Source organism: Eptesicus fuscus, chromosome 20 (assembly GCF_027574615.1).
Source record: "Eptesicus fuscus isolate TK198812 chromosome 20, DD_ASM_mEF_20220401, whole genome shotgun sequence".
Lineage (NCBI taxonomy): Eukaryota > Metazoa > Chordata > Mammalia > Chiroptera > Vespertilionidae > Eptesicus > Eptesicus fuscus.
Genome location: NC_072492.1, coordinates 42,370,963 through 42,397,710, shown reverse-complemented (window position 1 = coordinate 42,397,710; position 26,748 = coordinate 42,370,963). Strand labels below are relative to the sequence as shown.

At 57.8% G+C, this 26,748-nt stretch overlaps 1 protein-coding gene, 2 non-coding genes and 1 pseudogene across 4 annotated transcripts in view; 2 read left to right on the top strand and 2 right to left on the bottom strand.

Annotated features, from left to right (window-relative positions):
* The window catches only part of LASP1 (LIM and SH3 protein 1), a 47,253-nt gene extending 23,905 nt beyond the window's left edge, over positions 1-23,348 (bottom strand). The window contains exons 1-3 of one of the 2 annotated variants that reach the window (XM_008153790.3): positions 23,141-23,348; positions 15,422-15,516; positions 5,580-5,664 (exon numbers count right to left, since the gene is read on the bottom strand). In XM_008153790.3, coding sequence (XP_008152012.1) covers positions 5,580-5,664; positions 15,422-15,516; positions 23,141-23,209 — 249 coding nt within the window. In that variant the 5' untranslated portion in view covers positions 23,210-23,348. Of the gene's footprint in view, positions 1-5,579; positions 5,665-15,421; positions 15,517-23,140 lie in introns of those variants that run through there. The other variant, XM_008153791.3, reaches the window with a different exon arrangement.
* On the top strand, positions 13,948-14,445 carry LOC103297125 (60S ribosomal protein L26-like; annotated as a pseudogene).
* A 703-nt stretch (positions 23,349-24,051) lies between the features above and the next one.
* Positions 24,052-24,123, top strand: TRNAC-GCA (transfer RNA cysteine (anticodon GCA)). The gene has a single exon. It is a non-coding gene; the product is annotated as a tRNA-Cys (tRNA).
* A 1,637-nt stretch (positions 24,124-25,760) lies between these two features.
* TRNAC-GCA (transfer RNA cysteine (anticodon GCA)) lies at positions 25,761-25,832 on the bottom strand. The gene has a single exon. It is a non-coding gene; the product is annotated as a tRNA-Cys (tRNA).
* Positions 25,833-26,748: the final 916 nt, after the last annotated feature.

Genomic DNA, 26,748 nt, shown 5'->3' with positions numbered 1-26,748 from the left:
GGAGGGAAGGAGAGAGAGAGAGAGAGAGAGGAGAGAGAGAGAGAGAGAGAGAGAGAGAGAGGAAACATTGATGTGAGAGACACACATCAATTGGTTGCCTACCACACACGCCCCAACCGGGGCTGGGGATCGAACCTGCAACCCAGGTACATGCCCTTGGCCAGGAATCGAACCCACGACCCTTCAGTGCATGGACGATGCTCCAACCACTGAGAACACTGGCCAGGGCTATTAGCTCCGTTTTAAGTAAGGAACCTGAGCCACAGAGACACACAGTCCATGCCCAAGGTCACACAGCTTAGCAGCAAAAGTCGGGAGCCACCAAAATGCAAAGCCTCATCTGCCTGACCCCTGACCCGTCACCGCCCGCCCCTCCTCCCAGAAAGCTATCGGAAGAAGGCTCTTCCCAGAGCTCCACAGCCTGCCCCCGCCCGCCCTCACCCTCGCCAGGATGTGGCCCTGCCCGGCGAGAGCCCAGGGGAGTTTTTGAGTGACCAGTTAAGTGAGGGCTGTGCCAAGGGACAAAGTTGGTGCCCAGAAAGGAGGGCAGGGAGACAGCCACTCGGAAGACTCGATCAATGAGCCTTTGAGAGGCTCTGGCGGCTGCCTGGAGCCGGCTCCTGAGGTCAGCGCCACAGGAAACGATGAAATTGTTGGGGGACAGACAGCACTTCACAACAGGGCGCCACGCTCTGGGGAAGAACCCTACCGCCCCACCCCTGCCCTCCTCTTCTGAGAATCCCAGGGATCCTCCAAGAGAGGGACTCAAGTCAGACAGCAGGAAGGACTTCCCAAACGCTCAAGGCACTGAAATCATGAGGAGTCTCTTGTCCTCCCCTGGGGGCTTTAAAGAGCAGAATGGAGGCTGAAAATGCCCAGGCCGCGGAGAACTGCTCCTTGGCTTCCAGGGACTTCGCTGTGCACCTCGGCAGCCAGCTGCTCCAAACCCCACCAGCTGCCTGGACTTCCTCCACGGGGGCTGCCCTGTCCTGGAAGGTCAGCCCAGGACAGGAGGCCCAGGACCCTGGCCGTCTCCAGGGTGACAAGCTCAGGCAGCTCCCAGGCAGGGGACCGTCTGGCCACAGTGCCGAGCTGCACTAGGACCCAACCGACCACACACATGTTTGCAGCCACGGCCCCACCTGTCAGTTCCTCTGCACCCTGCCCGCCCCCCCCAGGTCAGGCGTCCTGGTTTGTCCCCTGGCGCCCCAGCTCATCCGTCCATGGGCTTCTTCCTAAAAGGTTCCAGAAATTCCTTTGTTTTGATCCAGGCTGAAAACAAAGGCCTGGACAGAAAAATTAACAATGACAAAGGTACCAGCCCACCCCATGGGCCCAGACTGCCCAGCCTCAGCCCACCCGGGAAGACCTGGGCCAGCACGGTGCGTCTCAGTTGGGGTGGGGAGGGGAGCCCTCTGAGAAGCGGGCAGCAGGGCAGGTAAGGCACTGAGAGCCAGAAAAATGCAGCTCTGGATACAGAAGCCCCAAATGCAAGGCCTCTGGCTTTGGTTTCCTCGCCTGCAAAAGGGTTGTCATAGGAATCATGGGGAGCGGCGGGGGACGGGGGCGGGGGGCTTCCCATCCCCCAGGCAAAGTGCCAGAGGGAGCTGGTAACCGGCACAGGCTCAGTCTCCATCTGCCAAGTGACCTTGGGCAAATGACGTAACCTTTTGGGCCTCAGTTTACAAATCTGTGAGAGGGAATAACACCACCCATCCCGATGAAGGGTGCAGATGGTAGACAGTTGCTCTACAGCAGCCAGCACGTGGTGGAGCGCGCGGCGGGGCTCACCCCACACGGGGAAGGGCAGTTGTGAAAGTGCGGTCCATGCCCAAGAGCTGAACAAATGCCAGTTCCCACTCCTTCCTCTGCTTCCTGGGCTGGCCAGGGCCAGGCCCCTAATCCCGGGGAATAATTGCCATGGCGACAGTGCGGTGACATCAGCGAGTTCCCAGGCTCGGGAACTGCCTCCCCTCCCTGCTGGGGAAGGGTCATTCACTCACTCCTGGCACAGGGGGTCCAGAGCGGGCAGGGCTGGGATGGAGTCCACGCTGAGAAAAGGCAGGGGCCTGGGCTCAGCACCACTTGGCTGCGTGTCCCCCTCTCAAGAGCCTAGTTCGCTGATTTCCAAAAGCCCTCCCCGCTCTGGAACGGGTGACCATTTTTTTTTTTTATATAGTTTTATTGATTTCAGAGAGGAAAGGAGAGGAAGAGAGAGATAGAAACATCAATGATGAGAAGGAATCATTGATTGGCTGCCTCCTGCACGTTGGACCGAGCCTGCAACCCAGGCATGTGCCCTTGACCGGAATCGAACCTGGGACCCTTGAGTCCGCAGGCCGATGCTCTATCCACTGAGCCAAACCGGCTAGGGCATGGGTGACCATGTTTAAGTACCTGTGGCCGTGCCTACGGAGAATGGAGGTGGGGAAGGTTCTCTGAAAGGCTGTGAGGTGCTGGAGTGGGAGACAGGTAAAAAGGGGGGAGCCGGGAGTGGGGGGAGACCCCTGCCTGGAGTCCCTCCTCAGGCTCCTTATCCCCCAAGCAGGCGTGTTCACCTGCATCTGGGACGGACGGCTCACCAGGATGGGACCAGGGTCTCTCTCAGCCCCACGGCGGGGAGGGTCAGGGGACTAAGTGCTGTGACTGGACGACCCTCTGCCTGGGGGGCGCCTGGGCCTCGCACCCTGGAAACCCCCAAGGCAGGGCCAGGCCGGATGCTGAGGCTCCTCGAGCCCAGACAACCACCAGCGATGCCAGTCTGCTTTCCCTATGAGGATGTGTGCAGTCTCCTCCCAGGATCTAGCCTGTTCATCACTTACCCCGCACACAGCAGGTACCAAGAAACATCTGTTGAGTAAATGATGAATGAACTGGACGGAGACACAAACTTTCCAAACAGGCGCCCAAACGTAAGAGGAAAGATCAGGGCTTTAAAAACGTCATCGAAAAAAATACAATACCAACCATTTTACCACTTATTTGGTGCCTACTACGTGCTGGGCCCACGTCCTAGGTAACCCACTCCCCTCTAACAAGAAAAGAAGTCAGGTTTGAAATTAGACACACACCGAAGAGGAGGAGACCTGATGAGAAAGGTCGGCGCGGGGAGCAGGCAGCAGGTCACGGTCTGTGCCTCGGACGCATCACGCCCGAGTTCCATTCCCTCTCCTTCCCAGGACAATAGGAATGCAAACCGCTATGGAGTGCTGACTGTATACCAGAGCTGTTCCAAATGCCTGCTGTATACCAACATCCTCACAGCAACCTTTGGAGAGAGACGATGTAGCCCCCATTTTACAGATAAGGCGCTCAGGCTGGGAGTCTTTACACAACTTGCCCAGGGTCACAGTAGCTAATAGTGGGACCTCCTGGCCATCGGCTCAGGACACAGATATGCTGTCTGAGGTCACTAGATCCAACAGAAGGGAGTAGGGGGCCCTGCTCCAGGGCAGGCCTGGGGCTCTCCTGTCCCCCTGGGCAAGTCCCAGGCTGTATTGCACCCTGGAGGTATGACAATGAGGGGGAAAATGAAAGAGACCTTCTCTCTGCACTTCTGCCTGGGCTCAGGGGGCTACACAGACCCCCCCCCCCAGCTCAGCCCGACCCCAAAGATGTTGCCTCCCTTCAGCCTGGGGTGGGGGTTGGGAGAGCTGCCAGTTCCCAGCCTCCGCCCAGCCTGGTCTGGACCACCCAGAGGGTCATTTCTGGTCGGCTCTGTGGTTCCTCCCCCCGCAGGGAAGGCTCCAGGTGGCCCAGACACCCAAAGAACCATTTGGGGAGCCAATCTGGAGATGGGAAAACAAAGTCGAAATAGCACAGGCAGCTTCCCGGAGACAGAGAAGGGCTGAGACACACAGATGCCAGCCCAGGAAGGGGCCCTGGAGAGAGCCCAGCTGATGCCCTGTGGGGTGGGGCAGGGCAGGCAGAGGAGGCTCCCACTTCCCTTCCCGCCAGACACAGGCGGCTAGAGCAGGCCCTGCCCCCACCGCGGCCACAGGAACCAGACCTGTCACCACCCCCGGCCAGGCCAGCTCAGCCCTTCCAAGCCTCAGAGCAGCAGGCCCAGCCCCCGACCTGTAGGCAACTGGGGTTTGCTGTCCCCGTTTTACCGGGAAAGAAAAAAAACAAAACAGGGGAGGCCAGCAGCCAGCTCCCACCACACAGCTGGGGGAAGGGGAGGGGCCTGCAAAGGGGGCAGGTCCTGCCGCCACCCTCTGCCTACCCCAGCCCCAGTCCCAGCCCCTCAGGAGCCCAACCATAGGAGGTTAGAGCTAGGCTCCCAATGCCACGCCCTAACGCCCGCCCAGGGCTCTCGCCTGCTCGTCACAGCAGAAAGAGGGTGAGCTCAGGTCTCTCAGCTCCACCGGATCCCCAGCCCAGCTCTAAGCCTCTCAAATTATGTCTGTGAGACCAAAAGCTTTCACCTGAAGCACCAGGGCGGTCAAAACACAGATTCCTGGGCCCGATCCAGCCCCTTGGGTGCCTTCTAACAAGTCCCCAGTCCCTTCTGGTGCGTCCTGCGGGCTGAGAGCATGGGGCTGGGGGCCACAGCAGGCTACGGAACTGCTCTGCGCAAAGGGCTTGAAATCTGCATCTGGGCAAGTAGCCTGGCCTCTCCAAACCTCAGTGTTCCCATCTGTACAATGGGGAGAGCAGGAGTCCCTCCATCAGCTGGTTGTGAGGATTAGAGGAGGTCAGGGCCTGGCTCTCGGTGAGGACCTACCGCAGAGTGATGGTTGATCTCATGATTGCCCCAGCCTGCCCGAGAGTCAGGAGGCCTGGAACCCAGATGACTCAGGAGGGCCTCTGGGGAGCAAGGGGTTCCCTTCAGGGATTGGATTCCAGAGACAAAAAAAAAGACCCGTAGCCAAGCTTTTTGAGAGACCAACAAAGGCTGGGGAATTAGTGCGGTTTGAATTTCTCCTCCTGAGAGCATGGATGTGTGTGTGTCCCCTGCCTGCACCTGAGTGTGTGCACACACGCCCACACCTCCGGACCGGCACCTTTCCCCGCCTCCCCGGGGGCCCACGCTTCTTCCTCCAGGTTCCTCAGGGTTCTGGCTGCCTCTCTCTCTTTGTTTCTTTTTAATATATTTTTACTGATTTCAGAGAGGAAGGGAGAGGGAGAGAGACAAACATGAATGATGAGAGAGGACCATCGGGACATGGCTACGGAGGCTGGGCTGTGTCATCTCAGACTGGCATGGGCCTGGAGAGGTGAGTTCCCTCCTTTGAGAGTGGGGGTGAGTGGGGAGGAGGAAGAGGGGAGCAGCTGCCTAGAGGAGGTGGGCTTCGGGGGGCCCCACGTGAAATTTCCCAGAGCAGAAAGAATCAGACACCGACACCCCTCCAACCCGCTTCAGGTAAGGAGGGGGCGTGCTCTCCCCGACTCCTTTGACCAAGCCAGGAAATGTGAAGTAACTGGGTACAGCGCTGGGGGCAGGGAGGCGAGGCAAGTGCCAGGATTTCAGCACCTTGGCCTTGCTGAGTAACCCGAGGGGAAGGAGCCCTTGACAAATGCAGGGGTTGCGACAGCCCCCGCTCCCCACCAGGCCCCGGCGCCAGCCCGCCCCTCACCTGACTCTGCAGCTCGCTCTGTTGCTTGAGGCGGAGGTTTTCAGGGGTGTCGGCCACCATGGTGAAGGACTGCTTGGGGTAGTGTCTGCAGGACAGGAAAGAACAAGTGGAGGTCACTCTGGGGAAAGGGCAGGAACCTCTGGGCTTCTCACAGACCCGACTCTCTCCTGGCAACTGCCTCGGACCCCCGGGCAGGCCCGCCCCTGCCCCGGGCGCAGGACCAGTGTCCACCAGCCACGCAGAGGGCGGCCAGGGTCGCTCAGACTCAGCCTGAGCGGAACTGGGAGACACAATAGGCTTGAGTGGCTGGCGGGCCATGGAGAACGGTCCTGAGCCAAAGGGAGGCCGTAGGGACACCCTGAGGGTTCCAGACCACCCCTGTTTGGGGATAATCCCTGCCTTAAGAGTCTACCAACCAGGGAAGTCAAGGGCGCTGGGCCAGCATGGGGCGAAGATAAGGATGGGGTCAGGACAAAGCTTTCAGCTAAAAGCAGAAATGGAGGCCAATGAAGGAGAGGAAGGTCAGGAGGGATACGGAGCCAGAAATGAAGGGGAAAGGGACGTGCCTATCCAGGGGGCTTCCTGGAGGAGGAAGAAGAGGCGGTGAGAGAAAGTGCACACATCCGGAGTGGTGTTTCAAATGGCCAACAAGGGCCAACTTTTTTTTTTTTTTTAATATATTTTATTGATTTTTCACAGAGAGGAAGGGAGAGGGATAGAGAGTTAGAAACATCGATGAGAGAAACATCGACCAGCTGCCTCCTGCACATCCCCCACTGGGGACGTGCCCGCAACCAATGCACATGCCCTTGACCGGAATTGAACCTGGGACCTTTCAGTCCGGAGACCGACGCTCTATCCACTGAGCCAAACCGGTTTCGGCAACAAGGGCCAACTTAACGGAGGAGAGGTGAGAGGTCAGCCTGACACCAGAAAAGGGGCCACCGCGGTCCACGTTCGCCCTGTGCTAAAGGCACGCGTGCCTTCGTTCATCCAACTCTCACACGCACCCTGCTGTCCCCCTCTTGACAGATGGCTGAACCGAGGCTCAGAAAGGTTCGAGAATGTGGCACAAGGCACAAGGCTGGTCTCCAGACTGGCACCCAGACACTCTGCCCCGGACCCAGCACGCTGAGCCAAACCCTTCGGTCTCCGGGCACCTGACAGACCAGAGTCCCGTCCCCCAGAAAGGGGGCTGGCGTGGAGGGAGCAGGAGCCAGGGAAGACCTTGCAGCCAATCCGCAGGGGCCTCTCCGACCACCTGGCCCAACCCCCTCACTTCCCCAGGAGGACACAGTGCCCTTAGGTGACCTGATAATTAACTTACTTATCACATGGGCTTATAGTCTTCTCTCTCCGCTACTTCTCCGTGAGGTGAGGGGGTGGTTTTTTATCCCTTTTGGTCATTGACGGACCCCAAGCTCCTAGAATAGTACCTGAGTGGTACTATTTGTTGAATAAACCAACATCACACCAAGCACTGAAGCTGGGCCGGGACGAGAACCCGGGTCTCCCACATCCCACTAGGGCATCACCAAGTCCCCAGCACACCAGCGGAGGGGGAGGCAGTCCGGTCCCGGTGGTGTGTGTACAAGTGCTGGAATGTGAAACCGGTGGGGATCGGCATGGGCCCCAACTATTTCAGGGAATGGCGGGTGGCTTCTCTCAGCAGAAGCTGAGATCTGGCCATTTTCAGCCCCGAGTGGCCACACCCCAGCACAGCTGCAACTCCGGGCAGGGCAGGTCCCTGATTCACAGGCTGTCCCCGGGGAAGAGGAGGATTGCCCCCTTGCAGGCATGTTCCACCCCGGTCGGCTGACACGCCCTAGAGCTGGACGTGAGCAGCCCTCCGGTCCCTGTGTCCTCACCGAACCTGGCGTGCTCTCCAGCCGCCCGCCCCACCCTGAACCAGAGCTACTGGCGAACACGTGACTTCCCTCAGTGAAGAGCAGGAGTTGGGAGTCTGGAGGGGGCCCAAGGGGATGGGGCCCCGTGCTGGCCTCTGGCCCTGCCACGGGCTCGCTGGGTGGACTGGCAAGTCCTTGTTCCCTCTGGGCTAGTTTCACCATCTGAGTGATTCTAGCTGTGTCCCCACCCCAGGCCTCCACTGCCCAGCCTGGCTCCTGCCTCCCGGGTCAGCCCAGGCCCGCAGCTGCCCCAGCAGAGGGAGGAAAGAGAGGAGACTGAGGAGTAAACACAGGTGCCTGCAGCTGGCACGGCCTGCGGATGAATGTGGGGCCACGGCTGCGGGTCCAGTCACCGGGCTTGGCCCAGGTCCACGGAACCAGGGCCACCCACAGCCGAGGAGCGCCATTCAAAATTCCCGAGCAGCTCCAGGGACAGGGAGGGGCCCCCGGGACTCTGCTCCCAGAGGCTCGGAAGAGAACAGCACGAGGGGTCCAACTCAGCTCTCCAGCAGAACTGGCTGGCCCTGAGGTCCTCAGAGGGAGAGTTTCAGAGACGACCCTCCCGGCAAGGAAGAGCCATAGCGAAGGCACCAGGGGGTGGGGTGGCGGTGAGGAGAGCATCTGTAAGGACAGACTCCTGTGGCGGGGAGGCGAGGTCCTAAAGCAGGGGGACCAAGGAGACTCCAGGGGGGCTCTGGGCCCACCACGTGAAGGGTTAACCCTCAGAAGATGGCACTGGTCAGCACTGGGTGGGGAAGGGGAGCCGGCAGCCTTGGCAGAGGGCAAACACGTGTGCACCGGAGCCAGTCTGCAGAGCCGGGGTTCCCACTGGCCTGCGTGCACACAGGTAAAGCGGAGTGCTGGTTCCGGTGGCCCAAGGACAGCCAGACACGCACCTGACACGCACCCCACCCGCAGTTCCCAGGCTCCTCCACTCACTGCATTCCTCACACACCGTAAGCGTATGGATGAGCCTGACCCGCGTCTCCTGGACACGGGGGCCAGCAGGTCCACCCAGGACAGGGCGCACTGCAGGCCACACTCACACCTCCTGCACTCCACCAGGGTCTCAGGACCACCCCCCCCGCCCCCCCCCAATATGCAGCAAGAACCTGTGGGTGGGGTTGGGGTGGGCGGGTGTTTCATTCCCTCTTTGGAGTCATATGACCCCCAGATATCAGTCCTCCCAAAGCCAGAACGATAACCCCATGGGAAGGGAAGGGGTAACCAGCCTAGATGTGGACTCGGTTTACTGTGGCCGGGGAAGGGAAGGGAGGGGAAGGGATTTTCATCCTGCATCAGATGAACCGGGTTTAAGAGGAGTGCAGAGCCTCCCGTCTCTTACCCCCGCCTCCTAAACCCAACCCCAGGCCAGAGGAAGGCGGGCAGACATGCAGTTCGGGCTCTCCTCCCCCTGCTGGGTCAACTGTGTCCCCTCCCCACAGCCCCCAGCCCTGGCTTGACAACCCTGCCTTTCCCTTCCCCTGCTCACTGCGCTTCAGGTTCCCATGGCAACCTCATCCTCAGCTCCAGGCAGGAGAGCGGGGAGAGCAGACAGAGAGAGAGGGTCTGTGGGGGTGGGGAGGAGACAGGCAGCTAGGGTGTCCTCAGCTGCGGAGGACCCCTGAGGACAACGCCAGGAAACTGTCTGCAGACAGTGAGGCGAGGAGGACAGGTTTCCAGGGGTGGACACAGCAGCAGCAGAGCTGCGCCCCTCCCCCGCCAGCATGGCTGCCCTGGAAAGGGCTCCTCTGACCTCCTTCCAGAAGCAATTGCTGGGAATTTTACCTTTTCCCTCCCTCTCCGTCCTCAGGTTGAAGCTCCGCCCACCCCACTACCCGCACATCCCAGTCGAGATGAATGGATGTGTGTGTATGCCATTGTGGGCACCGAGGCAGAAAGAGGGCCCCCCCCCCCCCCCCCGGCCCCAGCGAGTGACCCCACTGGAACCCCAGCCCCACCACCAGACGAGGGAACAAGGGGCCAGCATGGGGAGAGCCAGGCGTCCTCACCCGGCCCAGAGCGGGGTCCAGAGCACAGCTGCTCTTTGTCCCCTCGTGGCCAGCCTCCCTGCTGCTCGTTCCCAGCGGCGGCCCTCCGCAGGGCCCTCCCCGCCCTCGGTGGCAGGATCGGCTGCTCGGAGGGAGAGAGGCTCAGGGACAGGGAGTCTGGGGGACAGGGGACGGGATCTTGCATCCATGAGGGCAAGAACAGGGACGGGGCAGGGAAATCAGGCAGCTAAGCCTCCCAGAGAACCGACAGGCACACGAAGCCATTTCCGGATGGACTGTGTCCCGTGCACATGCCCTCTTGAAACCTGCCACAAGGCCACGGACTAGAAACGTCAGTGTGATCCATGTGCCCATTTCACAGGGAAAGAAACGGAGGCTCTGCCGAAACCAGTTTGGTTCAGTGGATAGAGCATCGGTCTGCGGACTGAAGGGTCCCAGGTTCGATTCCGGTCAAGGGCATGTACCTTGGTTGCGGGCACATCCCCAGTAGGGGGTGTGCAGGAGGCAGCTGATCGATGTTTCTCTCTCATCGATGTTTCTAACTCTCTGTCCCTCTCCCTTCCTCTCTGTAAAAAATCAATAAAATATTTTATTTTTTTTTAAAATAAAGAAACGGAGGCTCCGAGTCCAGGAGCACCGCCCAGTGCCTTCTCCCCTCCACCACAGCTACCCGGCCAGCAAAGGGCCAGCGGGCGTCTCTCTCTCTCAGGGGGACCCGTCCAGCCCCCGCTCTCAGGCCTCTGGGGAGAGAGGTGCTTGGCAGGGTGGGTGGAGAACAAAGGAATTCGTCTTTCAAACCCAACCTGTTCCCAAGCGTGGCCATGATGAGAGACCCTCTGGGGTCTCTCGGTCTCCACCAGTCAGGAGCCACCTTCTCCTTTTCTAAAGAGGGTGTCTGAGGCCAAACAATGGCCTGCAGGGATGCAGGACCCGGGGCCTGCCCCGGAGCGGGGTTATGCCTGAGGACCTCTGAGCCACCTGTGAGGACAGGGAGGATGCTGCGAGGCGGCTGGGCTCCGGCCCCGGGCCTCCTAGGGACAGGGACCGCTTGGCGGGCACCGCCCCACGCCCAGGCCTGCCATGAGCTGTGTGTTCCAGAGGCAGAGCTAACACTGACCCGCGCCCCCTTCTGCACGCACCCTCGCCTCTTCCAGCCTCAGACTCATTCAAAACCACAGCTTTTTGTTCAAAGAGGAACAAAAATACATCAACAAAAAGCAACAAGGAGGCTTTGGTTTTACCAAAAGGGGGGGGGGGGGTAAAACACCAGTCCCGACATCCTGCCTCTGGAAGGAGCCGCTGATCCCCAGCTGGGAACACTGCCCAGGGGCGGCAGGGAGGGCTCCCCGCTAACCCAGTTTCTCACCAGTCCCCCAGGCCTCTGGGCTGAAGTGGTGGGGATAGGAAGCAACAAGGAGGCATTGTCTGGCCAGAGGAGAAAAAAACGAGCAGCCAAGAAGATCAAGGCTAGACATGAAGAAGAACTTACCAGCCCTCAGGGGCTGGAGACGAACCGTAAAATCAAAGCCAGCTCCTGCCCCTGATGGCAATACATAGAAAGGAATGATTCTGCCAAGTTGGCCAAGGGTTGGAAACACGGGGCCTCGCTTTCCTCATCTATGAAATGGGAGTATGAGGAACCCTGAGCTTCCTGGAGGCCGTGGCGTCTCTGAGCGCAAGGATTTGGGGGTGAGAGTGAGGGGCCGGGGCTGCCCAGAGGCTGCATTTGGCCGCTGTGGATGCCCCTTTGAGAATGTCTCCCTGTCCCAAACACACACCACACAAACCCTTCCCACTCCTGGCGCTAACCTGGCTCCCTAAGACATCTGATCCCGTTTGGCTCAGTCAGAGGCAGAAAATTCTGGGGAGATGGGAAAGCCCCACGCCACGGACCTCGATTTCCCGCTACTGCCCCCTCCCCTAAGAGCAGCTGGGAGTTGAGAGTCCGCTAGAATCCGACACTTGGAGTCCCACACAGGCCCGCCCCACTCCCTGAGGCCTGGTGGGAGGCGAGGGCCACAGCCCCTTGTTCCCCAGAACCAGGCACATCTGCATCCTGCTCAGCCCCTCACCCCACAGCTCAAGGACACGGAAGGATGGGCCCAGATATCTGCAGTCCGTGAAGAGGGGAAGGATACAATGGAGCACCCCTCCTCCTTCCCCAGCCCATGTCTACTCCCCCCCTTGACACCCCAAAAGCTGGTTCGTTCCCCTCTCGGCCTGCAACTTCACCCCCGGTCTGCAGCCTCCATGAGTCATGCCCCCAAGGAAGAGAGAACAGCACATTTCTCCCCAACCCCCACCCTGCCCCTGCCCCTGCCCTCCAGACTCTTAGACTATTTGCCTGAAAACAAAGCAGCAGGTTTGTAGTGGGGACAGATCTGCCACCTTTCAGAAAATGTAGCTTAGAAAACAAAGCATCAAGGGTGTAACGATCCCTCTAACCAAAATGGAGCAGACGCACCCCACCTACCTAGACACGTCAAGAAAGAATTCAATTAACGGGCCTTCCCGCCGCTGGCTGTTGTGCAAAACCTGGCATGCACGCCTCTGCCTTGCCCACAGCACAGCAACGCCGGGGCGGCCGCGGCCTGGGAAGCGTGAACACGAACACACCCTATCCAGTCGACCTCCCTGGCTTTTCTCCCCAGCCACACGTCCGGCAGCGCGTGCGTCTGGATACACACCAGGCACATGTGTGAGTGCATGTCCATAGGGGTGCGCCACCGCCCAGCAGCCCAGCTGGGAGCTCTGGCCTGTAGGCTCCCCCATACCTCACCCTAAAGCAAGGAGAGGAATAGAAGAGGCCTTTCTGCTGCTCGCAGTCCCTTTCCAGAACTTAAATTAGACTTGAGGTGCCTCTGGGAAAAGACAGACAGTCTTCTTCTGTCTTGACCATCCCCCCCCTGCAAGATCCTGGCCGAGGGACGAGCCAGAGCCGGGCAGAACCTCGGAGGCCTCACACTCACTCACTGGGTGGGCCCAACTCCCTGGCAGCGTGCCAGGAGAGACCACCTGCCTCTCTGGCTTCTGAGCGGGAGGTGCTGCTGAGAAGGAAGCCAGCCAGGCCTGGTCCACAAAGCAAAGGGCAGAGCTTCACCCTGGACACCCCAGGATTCGGAACCTGGGTGTCCCTGGAGGATGGGGCCAGAGGCAGGAAGAAAACAGGAAGGAAGGAGAGTGAACACCCAGCACGGTGCCTGGCACAGGGCAGGTCCTCAGGAGCCTTTGGTGTCTGGTCCCAGGGTAGGAAGCTTGAACCCTGGGGAAACCGAGGCTCGGGCAGGTCTACAGGGAGCTCTGGCAGGCCAGGCCTGCATCTGGTTTATCCTGGAATTCCCCTGTCTGGATCGCTGGCACAGACAACTGCTCGGCAGAAGCTGGCTGAGGAGTGCGAACGCCTCGGGCAAGGTGCTACTGCGCTGCGGCAAAACACAGCTGGACCACAAAGCCCCCACCATGTCTTCTCCTTCCCAGGTAACATCCCAGCGGGGCCAAAGGTCAACTGGGCCCGGCATAGGCCCAGGCTGTAAAGGCTGGGGGAACGGAGAGGGGTCAGCCGCTGCTCTGGCTAGAGGCCAGGAGACAGACCTGCCGAGGCAGCTTGGAAGCAGCATCCAAGCAAGGAGGGGCGTTTAGTCCTCCGCCTCCTCGGGAGCCCCCCACCGATGCAAGGAGCCCCTCCCCCCCTTTACGGCAGCCTCCCCAGAAGAGAGGGGGAAACGTAAGCTGGGACTGTGGCACTAGGCTGAGGAAATACAGAGGAAACAAGGACACGCCTCTGATTTCTTTCTCCAACTCCCAACGCTCCCTGAATTCTAGGCTACTGCGGTCTGAGGGAAGAGCCGCAGAGAAGCCCCGGTCCCTGCCGCCCACGGGGCTGCCTGGAGAGGCTGAGGGTCAGAAGCTGCCCCCAGGGGAGCCTCAGTGCCCAGAATCCGGCCTGAGGTGGTCCAGCAATCAAGGGGTTAAAACTTGCCCCAGCCTCTGGCTTTGCTGAACCCCACCCCACTCCCCAACAGAGGGAGGAAGTGGCAGAGAATCAGGGCTTGTGTGAGTCCTTAAGAATTCGAGGAATGTCCCATTTCCCTGGAGGGGGAGAGGGGGGAGGCTGGGGGGAGAGGGCCAGAGTAAGTTAATAGAAGAGAAGGCGCAGCTGAGGGAAGAGAGGGGGACCCAGGCGGCCTTCCCCGTGCCCCGAGCCCGGAGCCCTCCCAGGAGGGAGGACACACATGTTGTTTCTTGAGTGTAAGATTTTATCAGGAATCTGTCTTCCCGGCACCTGGCACAGGTTAGAATGCCGCAGCGGGCAGGCCATACTCACCTAATGAGTGAAAAGAACACCAAGGAGAGGAGGCTGTGGAATTAGCAGGGCACTGGGGGTGCATAAAGGGAGAGAGAGGCAGCCTTCCAAAGGGGTCTAAGGCGGCCACCGTAGGAGGGCCAGCGGCCAAAATGAAGTTCAATCCCTTTGTGACTCCTGACCGGTTCGGAGCAAGAACCGTAAAAGGCATTTCAATGCACCTTCCCACATTCGAAGGAAGATGATGTCGTCTCCTCTCTCCAAAGAGCTGAGGCCGAAGTACAATGTTCGGTCCATGCCCATCCGCAAGGATGGTGAAGTTCAGGTTGTTCGAGGACATTACAAAGGGCAGCAAATTGGCAAAGTAGCCCCGGTTCACAGGAAGAAATATGTCATCTACACTGAACGAGTACAACGGGAGAAAGCTAACGGTACAACTGTTCATGGGGGCACTCACCCCAGCGAGGCGGTGATCACCAGACTAAAGCTGGACAAAGACCGCAAAAAGATCCTTGAACGTAAAGCCAAATCTCGCCAAGTAGGAAAGGAAAAGGGAAAATACAAGGAAGAAACAATTGAGAAGATGCAGGAATAAAGTAATCTTATATACAACTTTCATTAAAAACTTAAAATGAAAAAAAAAAAAAAAAGGGAGGGTTTAAGACCCCAACCCCACTTAGACAAGTCCCAAAGCTCCCCTCCTGGGTAAACTTCAGCTGCAAAGAGCCTCCTGACCAGGAATTTTAAAAGAAAAACTGGACTCAAGTCAGAGTTTTGCTGAACTGTTTTGAATACTGATCTTGCCACCTACGTGAAGGGACGTGACCTTCTAAAACCCCTACCTGGCAGGTGGCTGTGAGGTGCCGCATGCGCCCTAGACCCCGCAGTTTGCACCTGTTACCCACACAAGGTCTCCCTGAAGACGGAAGGTGTTGCACTCTCTGGAGCAGCATGGGATGAGGGACCCTCCCCTCCCCCCGCTCCCCGCAGCAGGCCAGGCTGCAGGTCCCAGGGCAGAGGGAGCAGAGTCCCAGCCCACACCGTTGGAGAAGACTGGAGGTCTCCACCGCCTCCTCACCAGACAGGGAAGAGCTCTGCCCGGAGCCAGGCCACCCCTTCCGGCTGCCCCACCAGGAAGGGCTCGGCCAGGAGCCCCCAAAGAATTAGTGCCCAGGCTCTAGCAGGCGGCAGACAGAGAGAGGGAGACAAGTCAACGGCTATTCTGAGGAGAGAGAGGAGGAAAGGAGAAGCAGAGAACACAGACGGGCAAAAACAGGGCCGCTCGCTTTTCCCTCTGGATCCCACCCTCCCAGCCGGGGGCAGTGGGAGAAACATACTCATTTGACTGGGTTTGAACTAGCCTCTCCCCAGACATGTCATCTCGAGGAAGTCCCTTCCCTTCCCCGAGCCTCAGTTTCCTTCTCTGTGAAATGGGAATAAGAGCCCTTACTTCATCCGGCTGTGGTGAAGGTGACACGGGACTGACACTAATCAAGCAGAGAGCATGGACGCGCTCGGCGACGTCCCCTTGTGGTTGTGAGCACAGAAGGAAGAATGAGGAAGGGAGTCCGGGGATCCGCCCGGGGACCCGCCCAGCCCCCTGCCCCAGGCAGGACTCACGCGTTGCAGTAGGGCTTCTTCTCGTAGCCCTTGTAGTTCTTCATGTTGAGTGTCATCTTGCAGGTCTCGCAATGGAAGCATGCTTTATGCCAGAACTGGGGACAGAGGCAGAGGGCGGACACCCGTCAGACACAGGACTTCAGGACGGGGGCTCAGGCCCTGGGAGGGAGCACTCCAGCTCCACCAGGTGAGCTGGGGACATCGCAGGTCACAGCTCCGGCAGCTAATGACACGCTCCCCCTTTTTACCGCCCCCCCCCCCAATCAGTCATTGGAGCTGTAAGGATGGGGAGAAGAGCAGATGTGTAGGGTGAGTGGGGAAGAGGCCAGCGATAGTAGTGCTAAGCTGTCCCCAAAGGTCAGCTCCACCCCCCAGACCACTCCTGCGGCCCCCAAGCTGGAGTAGCCTCATTGCTTGTGCGAAGCTGGACCAGGGTTGCTAAGAGACCGCTGTTCAACACGAGGGGCAGTTCCTCAGCATTGACAAGGCCTGGAGAAGAGGAGGAGGAGGGCCTGGCCCTGAACCCCCAGGCATTCCCAACTCCCACCCCAGGGGCTCCAGCTCTGACACCTCCCACTTCCTGTGGGACCCCCAACCAGAGGGTAGGAGTGGGTGCTCTAGTTCTATCCACCACTCCTGCACCCTTCCTCCCTCCCTCACCCTTCTCCCAGCCCTCACCCGGGAGAGCACCCAGCAGCTCTCTCTCTCTGAGGCCCTGAAGGGCTCTGCTTAAAGCCTTGGAAGGGGAACCCCCATAGTGGACATCGGAGCGCCCCGCTGACTGGATATGTGTGGCCTTGGTCAGGGACCACACGGCTGAGCCGTTTCCAGATCGGTTCCTCCTGGGACTGTCGGGGATTCAATGAGAAATCACCTGCAAAGCCCGCAGCGCAGCACCTGGCACCTCTAAGCACCCGGATGTTAGATGCTGGGCACAGCGGCTCTGAACCTCAACCAAGGGGGCTGGGAGACACACACGGGAGCTTTCTGTGTGTGGGCGCAGGTGGGGCTTCACTGTGCCCAGCCACAGCTACAACACGGGGGAGGGTCCGTGACAGGGAAGACTCCAGCAAAGCCGAGAGACCCAGACCATGACCCACTTTCACACACAGGCCAATCCAGGAAGGCCAATGGACGGGATCGGGAGGGAGGGGAAAGGAGGCAACAGAAGGGAACTCCTCCTCAGCAATGGTGACCTGGGCCAAAGCCATGCACCTGGGATCGAAATCTGGCCCTGGGATCTGCACTGACCGGGAGTCCAGCTTCCAGGACCCCAGAATCCAGGCTGCCTGGGTGACCCGACCAGCCGGGTTCTGCCCCATTTCCCAGAAGTCACGGGAGACACTGCTAAGCCCTCAGGGAAGGCCAGAAGCCAGGGGAGGGCCCAGGGAGCTGTTTGAAGGTGACCAGCACAGGGCTGGCTCTTGGCCATCTGCCAAGGAATTTCCCCCAAGGCAGTGCCTTTCCAAATGTGTGTTCCTGCCACTCCATTTCCCTGGGACACCTTGGAGGAGGGGACAGGGAGAAAAAGAAGCTGGGAGGTTGGGATACCATGGCTCCCTACCCTGGCCCACTTCAACCAGAGGCCCAGGGGTAATTTGGGAGGTAATCACCTTCTAATACAGGGTGCTTCCCTGTCAGGGGGAGCCGAAGGCATCCCCAGTGGCACAACAGTAAGTGAAGTGATAGGAGAGCCACTGTTCTGGGAAGAAGGCCAGCTGGAAGTCTGGAAGCAAAGGGATGGCTGATCTAAGCTTAGCCCCCAGCCCAACCGAGGCCTATCCCACAGCCCAGCCCAGACTCCAGGTGCAAAACCCCAACACATATAGCCCACCAGGAAAACTAAAAGAGGGTAGTCCTTGTCCTAGCTGGTTTGGCTCAGTGGATAGAGCGTCAGCCTGTGGACTGAAGGGTCCCAGGTTCGATTCCGGTCAAGGGCACATGCTTGGGTTGCGGGCTTGATCCCCCAGTAGGGGGCGTGCAGGAGGCAGCCAATCGATGATTCCCTCTCATCATTGATGTTTCTATCTCGCTCTCCCTTCCTCTCTGAAATCAATAAAAATGTATATTTTTAAAAGTAAATAAATAAAAAATGAAGGAGGGTAGTCCCTGCCCAGTCAGTGCCCACAGTGGCAGCCCCTCTCCTTCCCCCAATACCTGGGAGGCACTGGCAGAGCGCCCCGGCCCTGTCACCACCCAGCCTGCTGGCCTCTGCCTGCTCAGCTGCCCAGGCCCCTGCCTCCCCCCACCCCCACAGGGGCCTGCCAGGAAAAATATTCTCTGGAATCCAGACCATGACCCACTTTCACACACACACACACACACACACACACACACACACACACCTGTAGGAATACACACTGTCCTAGGACTGGGGACCTCCAAAGCTGCCTCCTGATGAATTTGGGGGAGACAAAGGGAAGGAGACAGATACCCCCCAGCCGATGGCTAGGATCTTACCCTGGTGTCAAGCCCCTTGGAAAGGGACAGGGTATACTGACTGGGCTGGGGGTTCAGGGCCAACACCCAATCCAGGGGTTCCTTCCACAAGACCCCTCCCGGCTGCCATTTGAAGGGGACCCCCGATATGAAGGGATGGTACCCATTTCCATCCGTAGCTCTTCCCCACCTCACCCCCAGACACCCCTTGCTTTCAGCTAGATAGATATACTAGGGTCTGGGGGTGATGCTCTCTGTTCCCTAACAGGGGCTCGAGAGCAGAATAAGAAAAGCACAGGTGGTCCAAGTGGCTTCAGGGGCATGAGTAAACTCTGCAGCTGTAAAGTGGAACTAAAACCAGGGTCCCACAGAGGTGCGGGAGGAGTAGTGAGATGACTCACGCCCCGAGCTAGAGCTAGCTGCACTCCGAGCTACTGCGTCAGGTCACTTCCCTCACTGGAGAAGGGCTCCAAGGCTCAGGACAATCAGCAGCGCCTGCCCCTGTGTCCTCTTTATAGTGGGCAAGTGGAGGGCAGGGAGGACAGAATATGGCGAGTCACTCAACAGCCCCTGGGCCCAGCCTGGACCAGGAAACCCCCTCCCTGTCTCAATCAGGTCGGGTGAACAGCTCAGTCAGGGACCTAAGTCAACAAAACCCCACAATGACCCTCTCGGTCTGCCTTCCTCCTGTCCCCCTTCCCTAGAGGCCCCAGGAAGATGTCAGGGAAGCATTCCTGAGACTCTGGGACTCAGGATCTGGAGCAGAGTACACCTCTGGGCAGGCAACCCTAATCCTTCCCACTGCCCTGAAGTCCACAGTTCCCCTTTCACAAAAAATCAGGCCTCTGTTCGAAGCTTCTCAGCCCTTCCCCCAAGGCTCCAGCCTGCCCTCCAGTCTTCCTCGCCTGCAGCTCCAAAGCTGAAGCCCAGTCCACAGAAAACCCACTCCACAGAAAGACAGACAGAGGCTGGCGGGCAGAAGTCAATCTCCCGCGCGTGGGCGTGGCTTGGACCAGCTCCTATCTCTCGGTAATCATGGTGGAGGTGGGGCAGGCGCTGCTCTCAGCTCTGGGTGAGGGGAATGTGGCCAGCTTCAGGTCACTGTGCCTGCAGCCTGGCAGCGTGCCCTCTGCACCCAGGCTACCTGACTCAGGGTTCGAGGATGAGACCTTCCTCTCCTTTCCTGTGCCCCAGGGTTATGGTTTTTCCCTTCTCTGGGGGTAACACCAGCTCCACCCTGGCTGGGTCACCAACCTAGTTCAGTTGGTCACCTGGGCACGGGTTTAAAGTCATAGACTTTGGCTGCATCTCCACAAATTCCCAGGGGAGATGATTATTCCTCGTATCCCAGCTCCTGGAAAGGCCCAGGCCCAGAGCATTCCTCAGGCCAGGGTCAGGGACACTAATGAGATAGTGTAAATAAAGGTACTTAAAAATGTATATATATTTTTGTTAATATATATATATTTTTTTACCTCAGAGAGGAAGGGAGAGGGGAAGAGGGATAGAAACATCAATGATGAGAGAGAATCATTGATTGGCTGCCTCCTGCATGCCCCACACTGGGTGTCCAGCCCACAACCCGGGCATATGCCCTGCCCGGCAATCAAACCAGGACCTCCTGGTTCATAGGTCAACACTCAACCACTAAGCCAAGCTGGCTGGGCAATAAAGTACCTTCTTGCCAACATAACAGGCAAAAGAGCGGAGCACAAAGAACTTCAGGTTTGAATTCCACCTCTGGCTGAGAGGGAAATGAGCCACATACACAGTCTGAGCCTCCGATGATGGGGTTCCTCATTGACGGGAGCAGCCACATCTGTTGTGTGGAGCTGCTGCGAAGACCGAGCCTGGCACCTCGCAGTAAGTAGCAGCTGCTATGAATGGATGGCCACAAGGTGATTGTGGGGCACTCTCCGCGTTAGCCAGTAAAATGGGGCACCTCCGCTACAGGGACTTATCTTTTTAGTGTGTCCAGCCCCGTCTCCTTCCATCTTGCTGGCCCCTGTGGAAGCGAGGGGGCAGGGTAGGGGGGGCAATTTAGACAACCAGAGGCAGAGAGCCCTCCTCCTGGGGGATTCCAGGGAAACTGGCACGCCCAAGCCCTCTACACTTCCAGAATGACTGTCTCCGCCTGCTTTCAGGAGCCCAGGAGAGCAAGCCCAGGGGCAGGGGCAGGGCAAGAGCCTTGACCACAGAGGCTCCCAGATACAAATGCTTCCCATCAGGGTCTGGGATACAAATCCTCCTCTTTCAAAGCCTAGAGGACGTTTTGAGACACAGCTCCTCTCGCCCTTCCCAAAGGCCTTGCAAGGGAAACCCTTCAGAGTGCCTGGCACAAAGCAGGTACCCAATAAATATTTGTCCAATGAATGAGCCAATGAGGTCACCCTGTTTCTCCTCCCCCCCCCCCCAACTTTAATCCCGGAAGTCCTCTGGGGAAGGAAACCTCGATCTCCTTGCTCAAACACCGTCATCAGCAATACATATTTATCCAGCGTGCAGAACACACTGGGTACTGCACGTTGGGGGCAGGGTGGCCATCAGGGGTAACATGGCCTTCACTCACCTAAGGCTTTGGGAGATAAGGCTCAGGGAGGAATAAAGGTTAACACCAAGGATATAGCTTGTGCTTTGGGTCAGATTGTGGGCTGAGTGCTGTAGGGAAATTACAGGGAGCTGGGTGGGTCTAATTTGACTCTCTCCTATTGTAAACTGAAAGCCTGGGGAAGTGGGTTAGCAACCCTGCCTATGGGACTAAATGTTCTGGAGGTCTCAGCCCTTGGGGCACCAGTTACCCCAGTAGGAAGTGCCAATCCTTACTGCCTGGAGAGAGTTGGGAGGAAGAGGTCTGATACCTGGCTATTCCAGGCCTCCAGCTGGGTGCAGCGGGTGAGGATTCCCCAGGACCACCTCCTCTAGGGAAAGCTCTAAAAGAGGGAGGATGCCCGGCAGGTATGGCTGAGAGGTTGAGTGTCGACCCAGGAACCTGGAGATCTCAGTGTTCGATTTGAGGACAGGGCACATGCCCAGGATGCAGGCTCGATCCCCAGAAGGGGATATGCAGGAGGCAGCCGATGGATGTTTCTCTCTCATCGATGTTTTTCTCTCTCTCTATTCCTCTCTCTCTAAAAAAAATCAATAAAAGCATATTTAAATCCCCACTTCCCAAGGCAACCCCCACCTGACTGTCCCCTTCAGCTGGGACAAGAGAACAGCTCCTGGGAAGGACACCTTGCAGGATTGCTGCCCTCCTCCCCTCTGACACACAGCACCAACGTTCTTTACCAGAGGAACCAGGTGTGGGGCTAGAGAGAGTATCCCGGGAAGACAGGGAAGGCACAGCCCATACCACATCCCGGTGCTTTAGCGCCCTGCCCCTCCCCCAAGGAAATGACATCATCATGCCCATCTGACAGATATGGAACACTGAGGCCTAGAGCCATTCATAAAGCTGGTGGGAGAACACCTGGAATGAGGATGGGCGAGCCATCTCTTCATCTCATTGCTTCTGCCTTATATGGGAAAAGTGCCCACAGCCTCTTGCCAGTCCGTGACTCTGGAGGAGAGCAGAGGGAACGCAAGTTACAGAGGCCAAGATCCCCACCACCAGGGAAGGGCAAATGGACCTGTGTGCAAGGACAAATAGTTCCCCAGGTAGTGCCTCCAAGCTCAAGTCCTACCCTCCGGAGCTTGGCATGGTCGTGGGGAAGGTCGGGGCCCACATCCTTTGTGTCCACAACAGGGCCCTCCTTTCCTCCTGTCTGGCCAAGCCCACGAGAGGCAGGGAAACAGCAGCAGCCCCCGATGCCCCTTCCTCCGAGAACAAGTTCCAAAGTATTTCAGAACCTGGGAAGCCCACACCCTTTCACCCTGACTCAGAGGCCAAAGGTCACTGAGGAAGCTCCAACCCCACGCGGGAGAGTTAAGTATCCAATGAACTGTCCTTTCCCAAACAAACATGGCGTAGGGTGAGCAATGAACTTGGCCCTGGGGCTCTGCACCCCTCTTCCATCCCATGCCCCCCATTCCTGCCATTTCAGGAAAAGAAAAAAAAGAAAAAAAGAAGAGGGAGTATTTGGACTTGGAGCCAGCTTTCGGAAGTGGCCCGGATGAGGAAGGGGACAAAAATCACAAAGCCCCTCCTCCAGACCGAAGAGGGACGCAGAGGAGACACATTTTGCCTCAGGATCTAAGGAAGCTAAAAAGAGGACCAGATCCTTCCCCAAGTTGCTGGAAACACCCAGTTCTACTCTCCACCCCCACCCCCTCCAAAAGCATAATGGCAACCAGATGAACAAGTCCAGCATGGGTGGGGGGGGGGGGACGACATCGTAAGGGCCCCAGGGGACAGTGAATTTCCAGAAGGCCACCCTCCCCTCCCCCCACACACCTCCCCCTGTTCTTGCCTTCCCCTGAATTCAGCCAACCCCACCCTCCATTGGGTAAACCTGCTTTGAAAAGTTGGCTCTTTGTTCTACAAGCCGGTCTCAAGCTCTGAGCACAATTTCAGGAGATCTCCGCGAAGCACCCGCCACCCGCCCCGCTCCGGCACCCGACCCCGCCCCGCTCGGACGGAGCAGCCCCGCACCGCGAGGTGGCCTCTCATTTGGGGTGGGGGCTGGGAAGCTACCATTAACCCGCGGTCTAGGAGCCGCTGAACCGCCCAGGGGACCTCAGATCGTCCAAAACAGGGGGTCTCGCAGCGGGGCTCAGGTCCTCATCCGCAGCCCAGTTCACCAGAGGCAACACTCGCCCGCCGGAGCCCCCAAACCCAGTCTCCGGGCCAGGAAGCCCAGCCATTCGCGGCCACAGCGGACAGTTTCGCGGGGCCCCCCAGCCTCTGCCCCGCCCCCCGCACCGCCGCCCCCTCCCCCAGAGCCCCGCGCTTCCGCCTACTTGGCGTTCCGGGCGGCGGGGAGAGGGAGCGGCCGTCTCTCTCACTCTCCCGGGCCTAGGGGGCGGGACGGCACCCCTAACCTTCCCCCAGCCCCCACCCCGTGGCCTGGCTTCCCTACCCCTCTTCCTTCTCCCAACCCCGGGGCACAGAGCCCACGCTTCAATCCTGGCTGCCCGCCACGCGTGGACTCCTTGCCTCGCCTCGGGTCTCCTGGTTTCCAGACTGGGGTCTGTCCCCCAACACCCCATGACACCGCCCTCCCTCCTCCTCCTCCCGGGATCGCGGGGACGAGGCGGCGTGGACCCGGCCCCTCTCGCTTCCCCCCGATCTGGAGCACTGGTCCGGAATGGCCAAGACGCGTCTCCCGGTCCCGGGCTCACCTTATCCAGACAGTTCACCTTCTCCGTGGGGTACACGATCTTGCCGCACCGAGCGCAATTGGGATTCATGGCTCCGGGAAAGGCTGGGGCGGGGACGCCCGGGCTCGCGCGCGCACTCTCTCCCCGGAGCGAGCTGGCGGGAGACGGCCGCGGGTGCAACTACACAGGCGGCGGAGGCGGCGGCGGCGGCGGCTGGAGCAAGGGAACTGGCCTCCGCCTCCGCCCTCCTTCCCCTAATAAACACCGCGGGGAGGAGGGGCTGCACCGGGGCGGGGACGCGCCGCGGGCGCGGGCGGGGGCGCGCGCTCGGCCAGGCGCGCTCCCCGGGATTCGGGGTGCTGCGCGGAGGCGGGTTCCGGTCGGGGGTGTGGGGCGCGGGGAGCGTGCCTAGGTGAGTCCCGAGGGCTCCAGGCGCCCGGGTACTCCCAAGCTGGAGGCGCCCCGGAGAGACGCCGGCTGTGCCCACGGCCCTCCCCGCGCTGAAGGCGCCTCGGAGCCGGGGTGGCGGAACCGCTGGGGCAGCCGGGCTTGCGGGAGGCCGTCGAGGGTGGGGTTGGCACCCTCCTGAACGCCCGAACTGATTCACCACATTCGGGGACTTTCCTTTGTACCCGTCGCTACCTGGCATGAACCTACGGACGGAATGGGAACCCCTTGCCCCACGCCTACGTTAGCCTCCCTTCCCCCTCAGATCTTTCCCCACTTTTGCGGGGCGGAATCTGTCCCTCCCGCCTGTTCTCCGCGCCTCGCAGCCCGGGCTCGTTCTTCCCTCTCCGCGCAGCTTTGCCGGAGTTCCCCGGAGTCGGGCACCTTCCGCTTTCTGCCTGGCCCCCTTTTCCCCTTTATTCCTTTCTTCTTACTACCTACCCTCGGTGTATCCAAAGAACCATCTCCAGGAACCAGAACGGCGCGGGGGTATAGCTCAGTGGTAGAGCATTTGACTGCAGATCAAGAGGTCCCTGGTTCAAATCCGGGTGCCCCCTCGGTGGTTTTTCTTCCCTGTAACTCATAGAGTCCCATCTTCCTTGATTCTTTATTTTAACATTGAGTCCTGGATTAAAAGGAAACAGAAACGATTTTTCAAAAATGCATTGCTCTTTCCAACCTTAGCGGAAAGCTTTCGGTTTTGCTTTGTACCTAGCAGGAGGAGGAAGGGTGGATGTGTGCGCAAATCAGGCGCGATTGCTGGCGCCAGAGGTGTCGGGATTTCCGCGGCCACGGGTTCCGGGGACAAAATGACTACCCCCAGTTGGCGTTCCGTTTCGGATGGGGTGTGGGTGGGTCAAGGGGAAGAAACCCACAGCCTTTCTCCAAACTTCCACTTTTTTTTATTACCGGTGACATGAACGTGCTATTGCTCATAACACAGGTAGAGAGAGAGAGTTAACGCACTTTTGAGAAGGTTAAAATGCCCCAGGCACATTCATAAGCTCATTTTAATTTACAAAAATAAAGTGACCTCCTAATACAAACTGACACAAACTAATGCAGTGGTTCTCAAACTTGAGTGTGCATCAGAATTACCTGGTGGGCTTGTTAAGACACCCCCAGTTCCTCATTCCTTAGGCCTGGGGTGGGCTCCCGAGAGAATTTGCATTTCTGACAGGTTCCCAGAAGATGCTGATGCTGCTGGTCAAGGGACCACACTTTGAGACCCACTAAACGAGTAATACAAGGCTATCGAGTTCCATAGCCTAAAGGTAGGGACAGATATTTGTTGGTTTCGTCACTGACGGTATCATTGCTAAGCCAGAGGAAAACAGTACATGTGAAGGGAGTAAGGACGGCCCGTTCGACAAGGTTTTGCCCCAAAAAAGGAAAAATAAAGGAGAAAGGAAGAGGCATGCTACTGGGGTCAGAGGGCACCTGCGATATTTTAAACCCGGAATTTGGTTGTGTCATCCCTCCAGGCCCCTGGGGAACACTCCAGTGCATTTTTCCCCAGGGCTCCCATTACTGTTCCATGTGTCTGAGGCTGGACATGGGCAAAGCTGTCGTCCTGGTGCAAAACCTACACCCTCCTGGACACTAGGCCTCAAACTTACCCCAGGCCTAAGGCTTTTCTTTGTACTAATATGAAGGAGAAAGCTGTCCACTTTTCACCTTTTATCTGTGTATGTCTTTTTTTTTTTTTTTCCAGAGGGTAAGGGAGAAGGAGAGAGAGATAAAACATCAGTGATGAGAATCATCGATCAGCTGCCTTCTGCACGCTCCACACTGGGGATTGAGCCCGAAACCCAAGCATATTCTCTGTCCCTGAATGGAACCAAGACCTCCTGGTTCATAGGTCGATGCTCAACCACTGAACCCCGCTGGCTTGGGCTATCTGTGTATGTCCTGTTAAACTTTGCAGTTATATAAACCTACTGAACTTTGGATTCATTCTCCTAGTCTTCCCTGTCAGAGTATAAAGTAGGCAAAATAATACTGCCCTGCCCACCTCCAAGACCAATAGCTATTGAACGGTCTCAAAGAGGGGGAAGAGTTGGTTGCTTTTTTTCCACCTATTGAGAGTAGGCTTCTCCCTAGTGAGTGGGGGGGATAGCTTGGAAGTGCCATTGCATTCATGTTATTATGGGGTTACACCTGAGTGAGGGGAGGAAAACGTCAAGGATATGTGAGGGGGCACCCGGATTTGAACCGGGGACCTCTTGATCTGCAGTCAAATGCTCTACCACTGAGCTATACCCCCAGGACATGCTTTGTGAGTCCTCTTTGTCCACTTGTGGTGACTCAGTACAATTAGGTTCCGCCCACACCAGAGTACTGGCAAGCTTTGTGTTCTAAAGCCCCACCTTCTTTTGTTGGTAAGTGTTTGATAAATTCTTTTTATGCCAATCCTAATTTATTGTACTGAAATTGTTTACTTGTTCAAAATTAGGTACTTCTTGCTAAATTATATCGAATTCACTTATGATGGGGAACAAAATTAAAAGACCACCTGAAAATATGGCCCTTTGAAAACATGAACTTAGGTACCAAACCGCCTTTTCTAGGTATGGAACATGCTTTCAAAAGAAAGACACAAAGGTTCTGACTCTTCACTGACAGACAAGAAATAAGTGTACAAGTGAATAAATAAGAAAATGCACAGTAGTGATAAGGGAAATATTAAAACTATTTTTTAACCCTCCCCGAGGATATTGTTTTTTCCATTGATTTTTAAGAGGGAGAGTGAGTGGATGGAAGGGATGGGGGAGGGGGAGGGAGAGACATGGATTGGTTGCCTCCCATTGGCACAACTAATCTGGGACAGGGATCCAACCTGCAACACTTTGGTGCGTGGGCCGACCTTCTAACCACTGAGGCACACCAGCCAGTGCTAAAATAACTTTTTATTTATTTTTAAAATATTTTTTGATTGGTTTCAGAGAGGAAGGGAGAGGGAAAGATGGAAACCTCAATGAGAATCATTGAACGTCTGCCTTCTGCACGCCCCCTACTGGGGATCAAGCCCCAGTACGAGCATGTGTTCTTGACGGGAATGGAAACTGGGACCCTTCAATCTGCAGGCTGGCACTCGATCCACTGAGCCAAACCAGCTAGGGCTAAAATCAATTTTTAAAAATTACGAGTCTGTATTAGGAAGATATAAGGGGTGCTATTTC